The sequence below is a fragment of the Epinephelus moara genome, chromosome 6 (genome assembly GCF_006386435.1).
Source record: "Epinephelus moara isolate mb chromosome 6, YSFRI_EMoa_1.0, whole genome shotgun sequence".
In the NCBI taxonomy this organism is placed as follows: Eukaryota; Metazoa; Chordata; class Actinopteri; order Perciformes; family Serranidae; genus Epinephelus; species Epinephelus moara.
This window is the reverse complement of record NC_065511.1, coordinates 32,451,086-32,471,946: the sequence shown is the minus strand read 5'-3', so window position 1 is coordinate 32,471,946 and position 20,861 is coordinate 32,451,086. Positions and strand designations below refer to the sequence as shown.

At 42.3% G+C, this 20,861-nt stretch overlaps 1 protein-coding gene across 2 annotated transcripts; it reads left to right on the top strand.

Moving 5' to 3' along the window:
* The first annotated feature begins 262 nt into the window (after nucleotides 1-262).
* Nucleotides 263-18,444, top strand: snx27b (sorting nexin 27b). Of its 2 annotated transcripts, none has more exons than XM_050046793.1 (13): nucleotides 263-833; nucleotides 7,516-7,747; nucleotides 7,877-8,069; nucleotides 8,279-8,343; nucleotides 8,431-8,535; nucleotides 8,642-8,720; nucleotides 11,786-11,949; nucleotides 12,039-12,128; nucleotides 13,336-13,485; nucleotides 13,584-13,712; nucleotides 15,355-15,414; nucleotides 15,502-15,564; nucleotides 15,678-18,444. In XM_050046793.1, the coding sequence occupies exons 1-13, from the start codon at nucleotides 502-504 to the stop codon at nucleotides 15,720-15,722; spliced, it is 1,707 nt and encodes a 568-aa protein (XP_049902750.1). In that variant the 5' UTR covers nucleotides 263-501; the 3' UTR covers nucleotides 15,723-18,444. The 2 variants fall into 2 exon arrangements, with proteins under 2 accessions (XP_049902750.1, XP_049902749.1); XM_050046792.1 differs by having other exon boundaries at nucleotides 265-833; nucleotides 15,502-15,550.
* The last annotated feature ends 2,417 nt before the right edge of the window (nucleotides 18,445-20,861 follow it).

The window sequence follows — 20,861 nt, the reverse complement described above, 5'->3', positions numbered from 1 at the left end:
AATAAAGTATCAGTATGATTTTTCATCATTTCATCATGTTTTCAAAGTACTGCAATGGTAAGTAACAAATTGATATATTTTGGTATGCTAATAAAATCATTAGTATTATAACAGTGCAGGGTTTGTATTTTTTTTTTCTTTTGTTTTTGTTTTGTTTGTTTGTTTTACAATCGGGCGTGTTTAAAAAAGAAAAAAAGAACGAACCATTGATTTTTTCATTTTTTTATTTATTGTATTATTGCTCCAAAGAAATAAAAAGTACGAATATTTATTTCCATCGCTTTTTTTCTTAGCGTGGACATTAAAGGGATAAGGAGTCTGAGGTGACCCATATGGAACGCGTCCTGGGGCGGTCTCGCGAATCATCGGACTCTGTCGGCTTTTTCCGGTGATCTGGGTCAGTTAGCTAGCCGAGCTGATTAGCCTGCTACTACAAGCTAATGTTTGTAGGATATTTATTGTTCGCTTAATTGGAGTGGATGATACAAATAGTGTAGAAACATGGCGGACGTCGAGGGACAAGGGATTTGTTCATCGGTCCCTCCGTTACCTCACCCTTCTTCCCGTAACGGCTCCGGTAGCGGTAACGTTACACCGGGCACCGGCGGCAGCTGCCAGACGGCAACCACCGTTACTTCAGGCCCACGGCTAGTCCGAATAGTGAAGTCTGACTCGGGCTATGGTTTCAATGTCCGGGGACAAGTTAGTGAAGGCGGGCAACTACGGAGCATTAACGGGGAACTGTACGCTCCACTGCAGCATGTCAGTGCTGTCCTACCGGGAGGTGCCGCCGACAGAGCCGGTATTTCGAAGGGGGACAGGATTCTGGAGGTGTAAGTGGCTAACGTTACTGTTTTAGCTTAACCCAAAGCATATTATGAGCAACGGTGACGTACAAATGACTCTTTAATCTCAGCATGATTGTCAGTGAAAAACAAAGCAAGCAGGACCTGTGAGCATCTTTCACTGCCTCTTTACTGGGACCAGTGTCGGCCACCAAAAAGCCTGCGTGAGCGTGCACTATCATACTGGTCTTGCGGGGCAGAGTAGCCGCTCACCCTAATGAAAGGAGTGTCTGTGTGTGTGTCAGAGAGAACAGACCCAGGGATCATTAGGAATTCCCGTCACACTGGAACCTATTCCACTCATCCACAGCATGCCAAATATTCTCAAGACACCCCTTGTACACATTCATATCACTGGAGCCAGATGCAGTGTGCAATATGTCTGCATGACACTCTCCATCTTTTGCTCACATCTTTGCTTTGCTTACATTAATCATGAAGGTTAAACAAGGCAAATCATTATGAGCAGCATGACTGGATCTGGTCAGTGAACCACACATGGCTTTGATGTTACTGTCAGTGATCCCTGATGTGTGTGTGCTGCATTCAGGATCGAGGTGGCCGTCCTCACTGGCACGTTAGTATGCATGGAGATTGCTTGCTGATGTTAGGCTCTGTTGCTATGGAGAGGAACACGCAGCACACAGCTCAGCATCACTGGCGCTTCAGTGTGTCTGTTTGTGGGGAATAAGGTGATGCAGAAAGGGAGGGATGCCTTCAGTTCAACTCTGATTGGCTTCGCTCACCAAAATTCAGCGTCTCATTGGCTGGCTTTTGCACACTGCTTCGTTAATGGATGGCCTGCAGTAACCTAGCAGTTTGTTGACCCCATTATTTCTGCGTGCTTCTGTGCAAGCATGTGGATGTATGTATGTGCTTTGTTGTATAATGTATACAAAGGACAGCCAGCTAGCCCTTTTATTTGAACCCTGTATCAGTTATTCTGGTCAAATCGTCCTTTGGTTACTGGCTTTCTTAATTGTGATGAATGTTTGTGTCCAGCTGACTCAGTGTAGGGTTCACCCAATAATGCTTTACTAGCCTCATTTGGGACTGTCTCATCTCCTTTGTCTTCCATTCAGTAGATAAGGCAGACCCACATAGGTCTTGGCATATGTAGTGGAAGATTTTGCTTTGGTGCATGGAGCCTTTCCTGTCAAGGTGCAGTATGTACACAATAACTAAGTATGCACACTGTGGAGTGCCTGCACACTAGCTGCAGTGGTAAAGAGCCTCTGCTGTTCTCTATGCAATCAATACTTCTTTGCCCATTTACAAACAACTCCTGCTTTTGAGCATTTGATGCAGAATAATCTATCGAGCTACAGTTTTTGTTTAGCCTTCTGCTTGATAATGAAGGCTATGCATAATGTTAAAACCCCCTCTCTAGTGGGCAGCGCATGCTCTCTTCAATTAGCCTTGAGGTTTAGCATATGAACTGTTGCTTATGAGTGAAAAATAGAAAACTCTACACATTTATTTTCTGTAACTGCATATCCTGTTAGAGGTCACAAGGGGTGCTTAACATATCCCAGCTGACTGTGGGTGTGAGGCGGGGTACACCCTGGAGATGCTGCCAGACTATCGCAGGCCTGACACATAGAGACAGACAACCATTCACACTCACATTCACACCTACGGTAGGGTTGGACATTTAATCGAATTTTAATCATGATTTCGATTTTGGCTTCTCACGATCATAAAAACATTATAATCGAAGAAAAACAATTAATGCGCCGCATGGCGTGGCATGTATGTAAGTTCCTGTGCTGGAAAAGCACCGTGAATGCACCTGTGCAGCAGCAGCAAGCGTGTGACGTGTGTGGATCAATAATATGTGGAGCGAGCGATTGAGAACATGGCAGAAAGGCAGCCTTTGGTTGAGAAGAAAGGTAGGACAACTTCAGTCATCTGGAAATATTTTGGCTTCAAGTTGACGGACGTCGAGTAAAAGGAAATTGTTTGCAAAGTTTGTCACGCTGTCGTGTCTGCCCCCCAAGGCAACACGACCAACTTGTAATCGTGTTTAGTAATCGTGATTTCAATATCAACCAAAATAATCGTGATTATTATTTTTGCCATAATCATCCAGCCCTAACCTACAGGCAATTTAGAGTCACCAGTTAACCTTCGTGTCTTTGGACTGTGGGAGGAAGCTGGAGCACCCGGAGAAACCCCACGCTGACACAGGGGAGAACAGCAGCAGCAAAATAAATAAATAAAGACAGAGAAACTGAGAATATGACACACAGAAAAATGTCTCTGAAAAACTATTTATGATGCTCAGATGTGCTGATGGTGCAAGTGCAAAGGCCACTACACCCAGTGCTTATTATATAGTCATAAAGCTGCTAGAATGAAAGAGCTGCCAAAATGCTTAGTCTGAGTTTTGTGTTGTAGGAGACATTTGTTCTTTCTCCTACTGCACCTGCAGGATGATTTTAATTGTGTCTCCTCTATTGTGCTTTGTTTATCTCTACATAAATATGTCAGCTTTAGTATGAGCGCCCCAGTTCAGATGGCCTTCCTTGACTCGCTTGGATGTTCATGTGAAGTTAGCTCTTGACATTGAGTTATTTGTATCAGAGAGCTTTAGACATGTGTCACCCTGTCACCGTAAGCCATGACATAATGGCTGACATAACAGATCAGCTGTTTGTCACAAGCTCTGTCTATATATGTCTGTATTGGATTTACAGCATTTTTGCATCACTGTGATAAGGTGCTTTGTTTTGAGTATGTTTGTTAAGATTACAGGTCTGATTTCCTCCCTTTCCTCTTTTTTACCTTCCCGTTCCCCTATGCATTGTTCACCTTGTCACTGCTTAATCCACTGTTGACCCAGGGAGGAAGTAGACAGACGTGATACTTCTGACACACAGGGTTTTTGCCAGCTGATTTCACCAATGACAAGAATGTGATCCCTCACTGACTAAGCTATCGAAGAATGTTGGCAGGTGTTGGTCATTGTTGTGTAAATTAGAGCTGCAACGATTAGTCCAGTGGTTTTCAAACTTCTTGTGTCCAAGGCACACAAACAGGCAAGCCAAAATCTGAAGGCACACCTGTATTTACATCTGTGCACAATAGCTTCTGTAATGTGTGATACCCCCCTTATCACGACGTAAGACAACAAAATAAGACAGGTAGCTTTCGTGATAGTCGTCTTCACTGGTGCTTTGTTGTAATTTGCTCCGTACAATAAAGCGATCTATTGTCCCACCGCACACGGCTTTCTCCTTTTAAATATTATCATCCCTCACACTGGCTGCCAATCAGGGCTTTTGATGTGCCACACGCTAGTAATTCTAATGCGCAAACAGTGACAAATAGGTCCCCTGTGAAGGTTTTTTAAATTAAATTAAATTACATTACATTTTTAGGTAGAGTTTGCCTCTTTATTAGGAAATGAGTGTGCACAACAAACTGATACAGTCAGTTAAATATTAGTTCATAACTTTTTGTAAAGGGCACAGTTGAATATTGCTGTAATAATGTGTGCTTATTACAGAAATTTACAGCACACCTACGTTGGCATTGCAGCACACTATTTGGGAACCACTGGATTAGTCGATTAATAATAAGTCGATCTGAAGAAAATCTATCATCAGCTGTTTTGATAAGCAATCGTTTCAGTCATTCATCAAGCAAAATGTCGAATATTTGCTGGTTCCAGCTTCTTAAAGGGAAAGTTTGCCGATTTTAAACCAGCTCTGTGTCATTACAATGTGGGTAGTATGTGTTAATGAACTATGTTAAACCTCTCTACATCTTTCCAGTGCCCAAATCTCGCAACTCATTTGCCAGCGAGAGCGAGCAGTAGTTATGGCTTCTCCACTTCTTGATCAAAAGCACATGCCACGTGCCTTTTTCTCTGTTTTCTCTGTTTCCTCTGGTGTTGCAGCACGCAAGTATTTGCATCTTTCTACTGCATAGACAGCCTAGTTTTGTGAAAAGACCATCTCACCAGCAGTGAAATGCATATTTAAATGTAAGAAACTGCTGCTTTTCGTTGTCATTTATGATAGTAATTAAAGACTTTTTGGGTTTTGGACTGTTGGTTGGACAAAAGAAGCAATCTGAAGACGTCACTTTGGGCTCTGGAAAATTGTGATGTGCATTTTCAAATTTTTTGACATTTTATAGACCAAATAATTAATCACATAATCGTGAAGATAATAAGCAGATTATTTGATTATGAAAATAATCGTTAGTTGCAGTCCTAGTGTAAATGGAGACACGGGGACTTGAGAATTGAGTTTTATCTGTTTGTAAAGTTCATGATATATTTTTACAGCATATTCTGACGTCAACCTATTTTTGCAAAACTCAAAGAGGAAGCCATTGTATTAGAAAATCGGAGCCAGCTTTTACCCACAAATTAATGCCACACAAGTCGTGATTAAGATTTCCCCCAAGGTATTGACTGGGTTGCATCCAGGTTATGCAAATTAATAACAAGTGACATTTGAGGCCGTTCTGGCTTCTGTCTGTTCTGTCTTTGGAAAATGTTCAAAGCATGCATGCCAACTTATGCATTCATGCTAATATTTGATTGTTTAAAATGATAAAGTCCATTACATAAGCACAAAACATTAAGCACAGGATAATGTAATTTACTGAGTCTCATTCTGGCATGGTTTATACAGCCTATATTTGCCAACCCGCCCATAACTTTGGAATTACTTTTAAATAGTGTCCAAAGCAAACAGCAAGGAGTGATGCTGAGAGCTTTAGAAGGGTTGCTGTGGCTGTTTTGAGTAAAGTCAACTCGCTACAGCACCGTCATCAGCGCTGTCATGCCTCTGACACATGCCTGCCAAAGGGCACACACCCAGTGTTGCCCATGCTCAGCTGTGCTAATGACATAAACCAAAGGTCTTGTTCCTGAGGGGGAAGACGTGAGCCCTGAATGGGTGATTTTGAGGACAAATCCTCTGTCACTCTGCCACCCTCGCATAAAAAGAAGCTGTTTCACTTGATTTACTTTACAACACGTCACTTTCTGCCATTTCATTCAGAATTTACATTCTGTTTAGGGCTGTCATAATTCAATGCTTCGCCCTTTCCCCTTCAGATGAGCTTACAATGCAAAATGATGGGTTATAAGTGACTGAATACAACAGTCCTGTGTTAACGCTACCTTTGTGAAACTCACCAGTTTTTCAGCATTGTTAAAGTGTCAGAGACATTCTGATTCACATCTGTGGCCGTTTTTTGAAGCTGTAAATTGAAGTATTATATTTGATTGCTTGATGTTGTCAGATGTATACTTATTTTGTGTACATAACATTTTTTTTTCTACTGCACCATTTGGTGCATTTGTCCTTCTTTAGCACTTCTGCCGTGGCCTCACTCGCACTGACAACTCTTTAATTCAGTTCGGCCTGAAATAAAACCTATTAAGGGATTTTTATGGCAATTTAAATCCAAAGAAATTGTTAATGTTGTATTTTAAATTGAGCTGAATTTCCCTTTGATTCTATCCAAAAATACAGTAAAGTAACTTAGTTTACACGTCATAGTCAAGATCATCCTGAACAGGAACAAATTGAAAGTTTCAGCAAACCACTGAAGGAAAACATTTATTTAATGTCTGGGTTTAAAAATGAGGACGTTTTCAATGTGTGGCAATATCATTGAGTGACACCTGTAGGCAGTTTGTACAATAAGATGTGCAGTCTGGTCACAGCTCTTGATTATAAAATAGATCTGGCAGGTAGAACTTGCTTTAAATATTGAAGGTTGGTGGAGTATTCTTTTATTAATGTATAAACATACTGTACTTCTCCAAGAGCAGAGAGAAAGTGAAAACCTTTCTTTGATCGTGAAGGCCTGTGTGACTCTACAGTTATCAGTGAAGTGTATGAAGTAGTGACAAAGCGACGGCTGACTCAGGGTTGAGGTTGAGGGTTGAGCAGGGTTGAATGCACAGTAGGTCTGCATTACATCATCACACGTCTATCATCACTGCGCTGCATTTTTATAAACTGATAATGTGGTCAGGGGTCACAAACCTAATACAGAAACAGTTTTATCATATGAGGTTGAACAAGACTTATTTAACATATGATGTGTAGTAAATGAGTCCTGAAATGTGAGTCTTCCTTTGTGCTTTTTGGCTGCTCCAGGTACCAGTACCATAACAACATAAATCGACGCGTATCAAAGTCCAAGCAGCGGCTGGCTCGACTGCTGTGTTCTACACGGTGTTGTTGCTCTGTGCCGCTCTGTCTCGTCTATCAGTCCACTGGTAGTGTCCTCTGTCAGCACCGCAACGTTATCAGTCATGACAAAAATTTCACTGCGTGAGAAAATGGACGTCTGGTGTGAGAGCGTGTGAAATGTGTCAGTTGAGTCTCACAGTCAATGCGTGAGAGTTGACAGCCTCAGTTTCGTACACTGGTGCACGCAGAGCTGAGAATGATGTGCACAGCTCAGATGTTGCATGCACTACTGCCTATGTACGTGGTATTTCGAGCCCCTAATGTTGTGGATATGTAAAAGTGTCTGTACAGTTTAGTTCAGTACAAACTCAGCATCAAAATGTGCCACAGACTCATACAGTGTAATACTCGTTTTTTGAGCAAGTTAGCATTTATTGCATTTATTGCATTGCATTTATTGAGCTCATCAACCATCCACATCTCTTCCTCCATGTTTTCCACAGTAATGGTGTGAATGTAGAGGGAGCGACCCACAAGCAGGTGGTGGACCTGATCCGGGCTGGAGAGCGGGAGCTGGTGCTGGCCGTGCTGTCCGTCCCGCCTCAGGAGGCCGACTGCCTGGATCCCGGAGACGACGTTTCAGCCCAGTCCTGCTACGACTACTCCGACAAGCAGGCCGTCCCCATCTCTGTGCCGAGCTACAAACACACTGAGCTCAACCAGGAAAAGTTTGTGGTGGGTGAATTTGGAAACATGAGTTGGCGGATATTTGTTGAAGGCTCATGTGGGAGGATTGGTCTTGAACTCCCTGTCGTTGCTTTAGGACACTCATTTTCATTCCTCACTGCACTCTCCCTCTTCCAGGTATATAACGTGTACATGGCAGGCAGGCAGCTGTGCTCCAAGCGTTACCGTGAGTTTGTGATCCTACACCAAAACCTGAAGAGGGAGTTTGCCAACTTTACGTTCCCCAAGCTGCCAGGGAAGTGGCCTTTTTCCCTGTCGGAGCAGCAGCTGGACGCACGACGCAGGGGCCTGGAAGAATACCTGGAGAAAGGTCAGGCACAGAGGAGGGAATATAGGGTTTCTAGAAAACTTTGGAAACTCAGACTGTAGTAAGTAGTATAATTCTCTCTGGGGTTTGTAAAGCTAAGTTATGGGGTAAAAAAAAGTGTGGAAAGGACCAAATTAAATACTGTCCACCCCATTATGTAACCACTGTTACGTCACATTAATGAATTGATATGTTTTGTCTCTCATCTGCAGTGTGCTCTGTACGGGTAATTGGAGAAAGTGACATCATGCAGGAGTTCCTGTCTGAATCAGATGAGGTAAAAAAAACCCTAAATGTTTGTACCGTTCTGTGGTCCTCTGCCTGTGACTCACCATACAGTTTGTCCCTCCTTCTCATGACCTAGAACTATAATGGCGTGTCAGATGTGGAGTTGAGAATAGCCATGCCCGACAAAACCACGCTCACTGTCAGAGTTCGCAAAAACTCTACTACAGACCAGGTGTACCAGGTAAACACACACACAGGCCTGAATAACTGTTTACCATTATAAGCATGACCTTATTACAGTCATCCTGCAAATGTTTTTTTCTGTCTCTCTCTCTGTCTCTTTCAAGGCTGTGGTTATGAAACTAGGGATGGACAGTGTAACAGCCAGCTACTTTGCTCTGTTTGAGGTCATCAACCACACCTTCGGTTAGTAAGAACGTGTAATTGAGGTTTTGAGTTTGTGTGTATGCTCCGTTTCTATGCCAATGCCAAATGTTTTCCATCTTTAAAACACTGATTTTTTTTTTTACTTTAGCTGTAGCTGGTATCGCCTAATGAGTGTTGTGAATCTTCAGCAGCCATCCTTTTAAAATAATCAAAGATAAACACCTGAGTGCCTTTGTGCGCAAGTGTTCGTACGTGTCACTTCAACTGGTCCTTGCTTTCTCAAGGCTAGTGCGGTTCACCCGGATGTTTCAGATTTTTTAAAAAGCACCTAAATGGATCTTTATCATAAGTGGTTCCTTTCAGCCGCTGAACTCATCCTTTATGAACCGGGTGCTCTCTCTCTTACTGCAAAGGCAGAAGCAGCAGAAGGGTAGAAGTAAAAACAAGAGAGATTTTTGATGCAGGTCACATGAGTTCAGAATTTTTTCTTTCAGCCAAAAAAGTGAACTAGAAGTTAAGATTTTTTTTCCCCCTCAGTCATGTGCAGAAGCTCATCCATGATTTTATCAGTTGCAGATTAGATTATCATAAATATTTGCATTCCTTCCACTCTCCAAATTCTCTCTTATTTCCAAGTTGGAGGAAAGGCAGCAGCAAGAATTCAAGATAAATCCCCACCCTTCCTCCAGCCTTTTCACACTGGTTACATTTTACAGGGTTCTCACTGTCATGGGAAATCTGGAAGTCATTAAATTAATAAAAGTCATTAGGAGTTTTGGAAAAGTCATGGAATTTTGTTGTGTGTAATAAAACTGTCACCTTGATCTTCTTTGTTATTTTCTGGAGCTGGAGCCCACATTCCGTTTAAAAACAAAAACGCCGGGCAAGTGGGGCAAGAAAAAACAAATTAATATGAGTCCTTGAAAAGTCATGGAAAGGTTTTGAAATTTTGTCCATGAAAATGTGCGGAGACCCTGCTTTTATTTTTCACGGTTTACTTAAAGGAAGGTTTCCTTACATTTATCTGTAATGTATAACCTGAATTATATTACTGACCATTTAATTCTTTATGCATCTGGATAAATTTGTCCTTTGCCTCTGCCAAAGCTACTAGACTTTATTCAGATCCTTTTGTTCTCTGCAACACCTCATGCTGCTATGTTTGATGCTTTGCTTGTCATTGTTCTGTAACTGGTCATGTTTTTCATTTAATGGCAAAGCAGAATTTAAGATAAGATAAGACTGATGCTGTGTCTCAAATGGCGTACTTCCGTTAGTACACTTCGATGTAGTATACCATGTGCACTATGTACTTATTAGCATAGCGCGCGAATTTCGACAGGGTAGTGTTGTCTCAAACCAAACACGGCCATTATGCACTTATCGGAAATGACGACCGCAGCTAATGTTTATTACTTGCTCTGCTTAGTGTGTGTGTGTGTGTTGCCTGCATGACCATCTGCATGCTAGTCCGACTGTACTCTGTGTCACCTGACCGTGTAATGTCCTTGTATTGCCCCTAGATCTAGTGGTAACACTCTTTAATTTAGCCATAACTGCATGTCTGACTAGATGCATGAATGTTCTAAGCGTAGATGCATGAATGTCTAGTGCATGAATGTCCTTTTAAATATTTGCTACTCATTTAGTTTTAAAAATGTCTCGATATATTTTGTTTTTGGCTTTAACATTTAGCCCAGGGACTGCAGCTGAAAACTAGCAACCTTGCTAACGCTGGCATACTTACAGTTTCATGCATGTTTTACTGTCTATCGCTGTTGATTAGTCTGCATTGTCCCTGCTCAAATAAACTCAATAAAGTAAGGTAAATTAAAGCTGTTAGCTAGTTAGCAAACTAGCATTAGCATTCGCGTTATCGTTCGCGGTACCAAATCATTACAGACTGCTAAATTAACCCAATAAACATACTGCTGGCTCATATCCGACAACAGTATAGTGGTGCTCAGTGCAAAAAACACATGTATTTAATGAAACGACATCCTCGGCCGCCATTTCCTGTTTGAAAAGTGGTCCCTCCCTTTCCGCTACGTAGCCAAGATGGCGACCGTTGAAGGCGAGAAGTGTCCATAGTTCCACACTCAACTTCTTGACCGTTTTGAGTGCACCATGCGGGTACTCATAGTGCACTGCATTTTTCTCAGTGTGAACGCACTTATGCACTCAAAATATTCAGTGTAAGTACAGAAGTACGCGATTTGAGACACAGTATTAGAGTCTGCGGCCATGCCGGCAGCTCTGCGAGGCTGTACCGCAATGCTATGAGCTAATTGCTAACACATCTTAGTTTAGTGTGTTTTGTAATTAGCATTAAACACAAACAGCTGAGTCTGATGGAGCCAGGCTGCTAGCATTGCTAAAAGCACTGCTGTGGTTATGGTAATGGTAATAATTATAATACTACACATAGGTCAGAGCTGAACATTATTATTATTATATCCATCCTGCACCTGCATAGTGGAGTGTGGGGAGGAAGTAAGGCTCTTATTACATGTCCATTTTCGTGTTTTCTTCTTTTCTTTTTCCACTGCATATCATCAATATGAGAGCATCAGGCAAACATTTGATATCTAACATGTTTCACACCAAAGCTTAAAAGCTACAGTTGGTATTTTAACGGCATTCACAAGAATCCACAGTGGCTAGAGGAAAACAGCCCATCAGAAACAAGGAGTTTCTAATGTAGCTCTCAATTATGTCATCCACTGCACATTAACTGCAAACTGTCAAACTAGGCAGCGCTGATCAAATATGAATCAAGATTCTGTTACTGTATTGCCTACTTCTCACCTCAGTCACTGCTGTCAATCACTGCTCAGATTACAAGCAGCGACTGACGTGATTGACAGAGGCTCCTCGGCTCTGATTGGTTGTTTTCCTTCACATGTGGTGGCTTCTTGCAAATGCCATTGACAGCACTACAGGGAGGCAGAGGAACACGAGGAAAGTTGCAAAACAAACAGAAAGAAATGGCAACAAACTTAAAGTAGTTTGGTTTTATGTCAAGACAAAACAAGACTTTTTGAACCACATAAAAATGTGACATCTCTCCCTCCTTCCTCTTTTTTTTCCTCTTTCATCTACAGTGCGTAAGCTTGCCCCCAACGAGTTCCCCCACAAACTGTATGTACAGAACTATACCTCAGCCATCCCGGGAACATGCCTCACCCTGCGAAAGTGGCTCTTCACTACAGAGGAGGAGATTCTGCTCAATGACAACCAGCTTGCTGTCAACTACTTCTTCCATCAGGTGTGTGTCTGTCTTTGAGGTGTGTGTTTAGATGTGTTTTTTGTGGGTTTTGTTTTAACCATGTCCCCTATTTGGTCTCATCTTTGCAGGCTGTGGATGATGTGAAGAAAGGCTTCATCAAAGCAGAGCAGAAGTCCTACCAGCTGCAGAAACTGGCTGAGCAGAAGAAGATGTCCATGGTCAGTGTCTCACATATGGACCGACAACACGCAGCTACTCTACTACTGCTCCTGAGCCGCTCACACAGACTGAGACAGATAGAGTTACTCATTATAGTTCAGTATGGCATATGTCATCCCCTCTCTCTCCCACTTGTCTCCCCTCACTGTGTGTGATATAACAAAGAAAAGGAAAAGGTACAGAGTCCTCTGGGGGTGGAGGTTGTCTAACAATGAGTGTGTAGGTTTGACTGGAGAGGAAAATGTGCACAGAGAAAGTGAGCAAGTTCTCCTCTGTCTGCAAATATAAATACCCTATGTTTAGAGGGATTAAACCTGCCCCAGCAGGTAAATACTCACCTTATTTTCACATCAGTTTGGCAGCAAAGAATAACTATAGCATCTGACGGTACTCTGCTTTATGGCCATAAAGCTTAGGCTGCATCCACACTAATATGTTTTTGTTTTAAAATACANATTTTTGTGTGATTTTGTTGTCAGCACATTCAACTATGTAAAGAACACAGTATTTAATAAGAATTTTTCATTCATTCAGATCTGGGATGTGTTATTTTAGTGTTCCCTTTATTTTTTTGAGCAGTGTACATAACCATTGCTACTTTCACGCCTAATTTCCACACGACTGCAGCGTATTGGAACCCTGAAACTGAGACCTTTGAAAATGCTGCTTACGTTGTTTTAGTTTGAAAACTTGGGTTGTGTTTTAGTCTTAAGGGGCAGAAACAGAGACTTTTGGTAACAATGACAAAGACAAACACATTTGCTCCCCGATTGGGTCTTATCTATCACAACATGTCTAGTCAAAACATCAAAGCGAGGTTACATACATTGTAAGATTTTATCCTTCTTGTGTGAGTGCTGCTTTCCCATTTCCACTGTAACATGTTGCCGTATTTGCTTTGTAATGACTCCCATCTCATTTCCGCTGCCTTGACCGCCTTACATTCGTGTTACGTTCAGTAATAGTCTCAAGTCCAAACAAAGAAATCTCTGGTCCTACTTCTCTGTAGAATTTTCTGTAACTAAGCAACCAACTCCAGAGCACACTATCTGCTTCCTCTTTACATTTGTTTTCAGGTGGCTCTGGATACCGTTAAACATCAGAAGCTGCATCCTGCGATCCAAACTTCAGGCAGTGTCAGAACTAAATATTGTAATGTATCATACAAATCACTGTGTTGTCTCTTTTTGCTTCTTCCCGTCTTAGTATCTAAGTTTGTTGAGGGGTTGCGAGGGCTACAATGAGATCATATTCCCACATTGCTCCTGTGACTCCCGACGTAAAGGCCATGTGATCACAGCCATCAGCATTCACCACTTCAAGCTGCATGCCTGCACCGAGGAAGGGACACTGGAGGCAAGGGCAACTCTTTGTCAGTGTGTTAGTGTGTGTGTGTGGTAAATATATTTTTGAATGTACAGAGTGAGTGTACTGAAGCCTCAGTGTTGTTTCAGAACCAGGTGATTGCATTTGACTGGGGCGAGATGCAGAGGTGGGACACGGATGAAGAGGGCATGGCTTTCTGCTTTGAATATGCACGAGGAGAGAAGAAACCACGCTGGGTCAAGATATTTACACCCTATGTGAGTGTCTCACACACATTATTACACATGTGCTGCAGTACTCAAAGTATTTTAGTGAAAATACAACTACAGTCATAAACAAATTTGGGTGGAGCCTATCCCAGCTGACACTGGGCGTGAGACAGGTCACCAGACTATCACAGGGCTGACACATAGAGACAAACAACCATTCACACTCACATTCACACCTACAGCCAATTTAGAGTCACCAATTAACCTGCATGTCTTTGGACTGTGGGAGGAAGCTGGAGCACCTGGAGAAAACCCACACTGAACATGCAAACTCCGCACAGAAGGACTCCCCCACCCTGGGTTCAAACAAGGAACCCTCTTGCTGTGAGGCTACAATGCTAACCACTGCATCACCGTGCCGTACTTTCAGAGCCCGCTTTTTGTTTGTAACTAAGTAAAATAAAAATGTACGTCAATAATTTAAAGGAATAGTTTGACATTTTGGGAAATAGGCTTATTCACCCTCTGCTGGGAGTTGGTTTAGAAGATCATTACCTCTCCTATGTCTGTCTCATCTGTCTTGTCTACCAGGCACATCAAAAGCTCACCTCTTGTTTGTTTAATCCATACAAAAATCGAAATGTTGGCCGTTTACACTGAGCGGTTGCCAGGCAACCAGCAGAGATTCCAGGAAGTGAAAGGTTCCAGCCAACAAGCTGTGTGTCAATTCAGAGGCTGCAGCCTTCGAAAGCTGCATTTGAAGACTGATTGCATCACAGCGGCACGACCACAGCTGTCCCACTCTGAAGGCTGCTCAAATGCGGCCGAGAAATATGGCCTTCTGTCCCCGAATTTGGAGGATTGGAGTCTTTTTCGCCCAACCAATATCCAAGATTCATGGTACGCTGGTGCCTATTGTTTGTTTGTTTTTTGTTGTCATCCTTAAACGCAACATCTATTAGCTAGAAGTACACAGTTCAAACAATCTTAATTTAATACGTTTAATTTACCTGACAATGATCCTCTCCTTAGTCTGGAATATATTACACCCTCGCGTTGCCGCAGGTGAAGCATCTCAAGCATGTAATATGATTTTTGGCCCAATTACTTAACTAACTTGTAGCCTCCTTACATCTCTTGCCAAATGCAGCTGGTTGCTAGTTGACAAGAGCGACAGCGGGTAGGGGTGGGAACAGAAAATCAGAAAATCCTCTATAGACCACACCGTCCCATTTCAAACACCGCTCGGTTCAGCCGCTGAGGTCTTCAAAGGATGGGGTGCAGCGCCTGAATTGAGACACAGCTATAGTCTGGCAAATAACTCCCCCATAAAACTGCAAGTTTCCTTTGTACACTTTCATTTTTGTAAGGATTAAATGTAGATATAAGGTGTTAATTATTTTATTATAAGGTGGGTTTTTTATGATTTGATAGAGCTAGGCTTGCTGTTTTTTCTATTTCAAGTCTTTGTACTAAGCTAAACCTTTTCTTAACATAACAAAACAAGACATGACCGCAGTATTGATTTCATTACCTGGCCCTCTTCCAGAAAGTGAATAAGCATATTTCCCAAAATATCAAATGATTCCTTAAAGGAAACATGCAAACCTTCAACATCAGTCTTACTTGTCTTTTTAAATCTGAATTCATCTTTCTCTCTTTGTATTTGTTGTGCGTGGCCGATGTTCAGTTTAACTACATGCATGAGTGCTTCGAGAGAGTCTTCTGTGAGCTGAAATGGAGGAAGGAGGTAAGGACCATCTACCAACACACAAACCTGCTCTACAAGCTTTGTATCGGCGTCCTCCACTCATACCTGCAATGTGTGTTTCTACAGGTGGAAGAGGAGGCGACAGACAAGGACAATAAGAACTGCAGTAAAGATGGTATGTGTGGCAAGGTAAGGCTTTGCCTGCCTCTGTCCAGTCTGTGATTAATCGATAGCCTGGGTGAATTTCCCTGTTTCCCTTCTTTTTTTTTGTGTCTTCCCCCTGATTGCTGTTTCTGTTTCAGAATATTTTCCAGCTGCTGAGGCACAGAAGGGATGGGGGCACCTAGGAAGAGAGATTGTTACCTCTTAATTAGAGACCGTTATCACCAACTCAGCTCAGTTTGGCCCTCATCTATCCCCAGACCCAGCAACTCTCGGCTATTAACTACATGGTCATCATTTACAAACCATCAGCTACGACCTGAGAAGCTACCCCCCCCTCCTCCTTCCCTCAATACATGCAAATCAACAAGCACTTGCAAATGAACAAATCAAATACACGGAACCATAAAAAGCTGCAGATACATGAACCAGAACTCTTGAATCCAGCGCACCATAATCATGCATTAAGCAGAGCTCTGTCAAAAAGAAACGAGGCCTCTACAGACTTCATGGATTCATGCAAGCCTTCTTCTTATTGGCAGGGACTTGAAGTGGAATGTGACTTGTACATGAGGAGGTTTTGAGCCTCCTCTGAAGTTGTCCTACGGGGAAGAGAGAGCTGAAGGAAATAAGGAAGCACTGTTGGACGAACAAGGGGAAATGGAAGCTGTTAGTGCTCGCAAAAGGGGAACACAAACAACACTGATCAGTGATACTGAGGGTTGACCACAGGAAGACACCGAGCTTCTCTGTTTACAGATCGGAGCAGCAGCGTCTTCTTTGTGGTTTTTTGGCCAGTTGTTAGCGTGCTAGTGTGTTTGTGCATGTGCGTTCAGATGGGGCCCCAAAAGGCGAGGGGCCAACCAAAGCGAGCCCCTCAGAATGTAAGTCACAGCTGAATTACGCCACATACGTACATTGTCATCTGTTTGCAGATCAATTTGCATTTATAGAAGAGAACTATTAACACTGTAACGAGGCAAATGAGAGAAGGGGGAGAGAAAGCGTACATTTTGTAGGATTGTTAGACTTTTTTTTTTCAGAGACAGAGCTGTGTTGATTCGACACACGAGCAGGAACAACGTTAAACTTTTGACTAATGTTGCACTTTATCCGACAGTATTAACAACCTCCGAATGTGGGAAATGTAAGCAGACAGTGGGCGTAATACTGGAACTAGCCTGTGCATAGTTTACATTCATTTTTGACTGACTGACTACAGTATGATTATGTACTGCATCATCAAATGGCTGCAGAGCGTTGCATTAAACTTTTATATATTTATAGTATTACATTAACTCTACATGCAAAGGTTTTGGGGGTCGTTGTGGAGCACTGATCAGACAGTGGAGAGCAGCATGTTTAGCGTGCATTACCCATAATAGACAGCAGGGGTCCTTCTCTTCCTGCCTGCTCTCTCGCAGGCCCTGATTACTTTGTTTCTGAAAGCTCCCGTAGGATTTATAACAGGCCTGTAATTCAAAAGGTCTTTCCACTCACAGCACTATTTATCTCTGTAGCCGGTACTTTGCTGTACTGTTGAACCACTCATGCACTCCAGATTCAGGTTAAGTGGGAAGAGGATTTCTGAGCAAGAAAAAAAAAAGGGTAGCTTGCTCACTTCATCAACATGATAGATATGAAGATAACTGTGCACGTTCACTAAAGGCTGTGTATCAATTGATCACAGAGCTGCAGTGTAATGTAATAAACAATGTCCCTCCAATGAGCCCAGTTAATGTCCTCATCCCTTGAACAATGTAATAATAATGATAATGTGATAAAGTATAACATAATTATCTGATGATGCAATAGTGACTTCAGGGTGGCAGATAAATAAAGAATAAACTAATGTAATTACATGTTAAAACATGACATGCTGACATTAAATATTAATCATTTCTCGGCGCGATATTGTGATGTCACCTTATTTTTCTAGCTTTATTGCACAATCAACTCATCTAGGAGGGCGTTTTAAAACTTTGTCAGAGGGTTATGATACTGCTGGTTGCCTCTAGCTTTTACAAAATGAGCCCCACTATTAGTGTTGGGTGATTATGATAATAAGAACATTTTCCAAAATCAGTATGTTCTGTCATAATATAGCTAATTTGTGCAAAATCACATGTAAGATAATCAAACTGATGCTCAAAGCAAAGCAAAGACCACCCGAAACGATCTCTGCAGAACAAAAACTAATTTTCCTAGTTTTTAATGAGGTCAGTATATGATGCAAGTGAATGCCAGTAAACCATAATATTTAATTATCGCCCAGCCCTAACTCCTATCTAGCTTGTAATGAGAATATCAACAGTGTTTTTCTACAAGCAGGCAGAGAGTCATAGATTGACATCAGCGGCTCTTGCTAAGAGTGCTTGTTATAATGATGGTGCTGTTCCACAAAAGCCGTTTTGGTTGATTAATGAGCTTCAGAAGACCTGGGTGGGTGTGTAAAAGAGGTTTAATTGAATGTGCTGGGCCTTGAATTGAGAGCTTGAATGTGCAATCCTAAAAGCTGGAACACATTTCCCAGGATTCTTGTCTGTTTACTGGACTGTATCTGACGTGGTCGATTGTCTCTGATCTGCCTGCCTTCAAGTGTGCGCTCACCACCCCTCTCTCTCTCTCTCTTACTCTTTCTCATCCTGACTAAAGTTAAGTGTCACTAACATTATTTATTTCAGTAAGATACTATGTTGAATTCAGCATCTCTGTTGTTAAGTTTTCACACCTGATATGGTTTGGCTTTTCGAGGAGTCACGCTAAGGAGAGGACAGAGATCGACAACCTGCAGATTCTTGACATGTTGAAATGTAAAATTTAAGACAAAGTGTTTGGTTACGTCGCTTACTGTAATAAATTGTAACATATTCTTTTAAATAAACCGATTTATTGATGCAAAGTTAGTTTTGTTTATGTGTGTGTGTCTGTTGGAACGTTAGACAACGGCAGTAGGTGGGAGCTAAGAGTCAAGGTCTGCCAAAAGTGTGATTCATACCATAGAGATGATTTTACACTCTCCCGTTGTGTACCCACATCTGTTTTCTGTCTTCCCTTTTCTCCTGCAATACCACGCTCCTCTCTCCCCAACTGCAACGTCTTTTAATGAGATCTGGGAGACAATTACCCAACAGGCAGGGAAATGGCCGTTCCATATCGACCTGCATCGAGGGCCTGCACCCGGTAATTAATAGCTATTGACTGCTGGTGGTCTGAGATGTTATCTTGGGACATCTGAATTTTGAAAAGCTAGCATCTCTGGGCCAGAAGCTTGTCCTGAGAGACATCTTGCAAAAAGCCCAATTTCAGTGTTATTTAGTTTCTTCCCACGGCTTAATAACATGAAGAGGTTGATGTTTATTGCTTTAAAGCATAATTGAGTTCAAAAATAAACCAAAACAAGTAGGTAAGAGAACTACAGCGGTCGACATAGAAATGTAAGTGTTTGGTTTGTCCATTGTGGGCTACTGTAGAACAGCCATGGGGCAATGGTGCGTTTGTTTTGTACTCGGAGGTCGGAAATTCCCAGGTTCCAGTCGGAAGTTTAAACTTGAACGCACCCTGAGATCAGATTTCCAACTCGGAGCAACCGCATCAACCCCAAGTTACAAATTCAAGATGGCTGCCGGTCACATACATAGCGAGTTATCACTCTGCTAAAGTACTGTTTATAGCACTTTTATCTTATTTGTTTTACATTAGATCAGCCATACCCATAGTACTGTTCAATTTTTATCCGTGGGCATGTTGCTACGCTGTCTGTATGTGCAAAATACCACATAGAGCATTGTTATCAACTGCCAACAGTGGCTACGGCTAGCCCAACAGTAGAATGGTAACGTCCATGTTTTTTTTAGACTTGTCCACCGTTGTCAACTAGAATGCAAAAAACTGACGTCATTCTCACTTCCAACTTCCGGCTGAAAAATTAAGCCAACATGGAAGTGCTAACAACTGCAGTTCCTTGAACAGCCACTTGAAGCTCAATCCCCGTAGACCCCCATGTTAAAATGGCCAAATGTTTACAGCTTGGTACAAAAGAACTGTTTTGGTCTTTATAGCTAATTTCTACATTCATGACAACCATACGGGGAGTTAATTTTTCTATCATTTAACTGTGGATGTCCTACTAAAGCTGAGAGTTATGCAGCATTAAGGTCGTGGCTGCTTTCATTGACAGGCTGCCTGCCGATAGTTCTCAGAGTCAGATCCCACCCTCGCTTCCCCACAGCTCCAGCCTCTCATCCAAATATGGTTACTTCTGCCTCCAAAAAAACAAGATGGCAATGGCCAAAATGCCAAACTCAAGGCTTCAATACAGTAGCTACGTCCATTATTTTATACAGTCATTGAGAACAAGATGGCGAATTCTGTGGAAGAGGTCCTGCTCCTTGTGTAGAGATAAACAGCTCATAAAAACACAACAATTCTTACTTTCAGGTGGTTATAAACCAAAAATTGTATTAAATAATGGATGTAGCCACTGTGACGTCACCCATTGGTTTGTGGACTCCTGTTTGAAGCCTTGATGTTGGTATTTAAAGTGTCTTTCAGACCTAGAGTTCACTTGCTTTGGTCCGAATCAGGGACTAATTTTGTTATGAAGTTGCATAATTGCCTAGAGTTGGTCCGTGTTCTCACGGCAGCATTGCAAGGTCGGAACATGAACGAACTGCACCAGAGTTCGTTTGTAACCAGATCAAGACCACCTCTTCAAGAAGGTGTTGGTCTGGTTGTTTTGGTGAGCACCCAAGTGCAATTGCTGTGTTCACACCCGCCCAAACAAACCGCGCTTAGGAAGCAAATGAACTCGAGTTTGATTGAACTGAACCAAACAGGGCAGGTGTGAAAGCACCCAAAAACCTTCGCCATCTTGGAACCATAATTGGCCACAATTGGACAAGAGGGTGGAGCCATGGAAGAGCGAGGGATGACTGACCGAGAAGTAGAGGACACTATCTGCAGACAGCCTGTCATTCAAAGTGGCCCCACACTTAAGCATGCAAACATTTAAGCCTCAATAAAATGTGAACGGGTGATGTCTATAAAAATTCACCCTCCGTACAGTTGTCATTAAGGGGGGAATTTGCCATAGAGACCAGAAGCCTTTTTTGTACCAGGCTGTAGACATGTTTATTTTTGCTGTTAAGTTGGGCGCTTGGACATGGGGGTCTATAGGCCCGTTTCCACTGAAGAAGTTCCTGGTACTATTTGGGGGGCAGGAACTACTACAGGAACGTCCCCTCGCTCGGCCCTCTCAACCGCCGTGTCTCCACTGAGAGAGCGGAGTAAGAGGAAGGTTCCTGTAAAGTTACTGGGCTCTG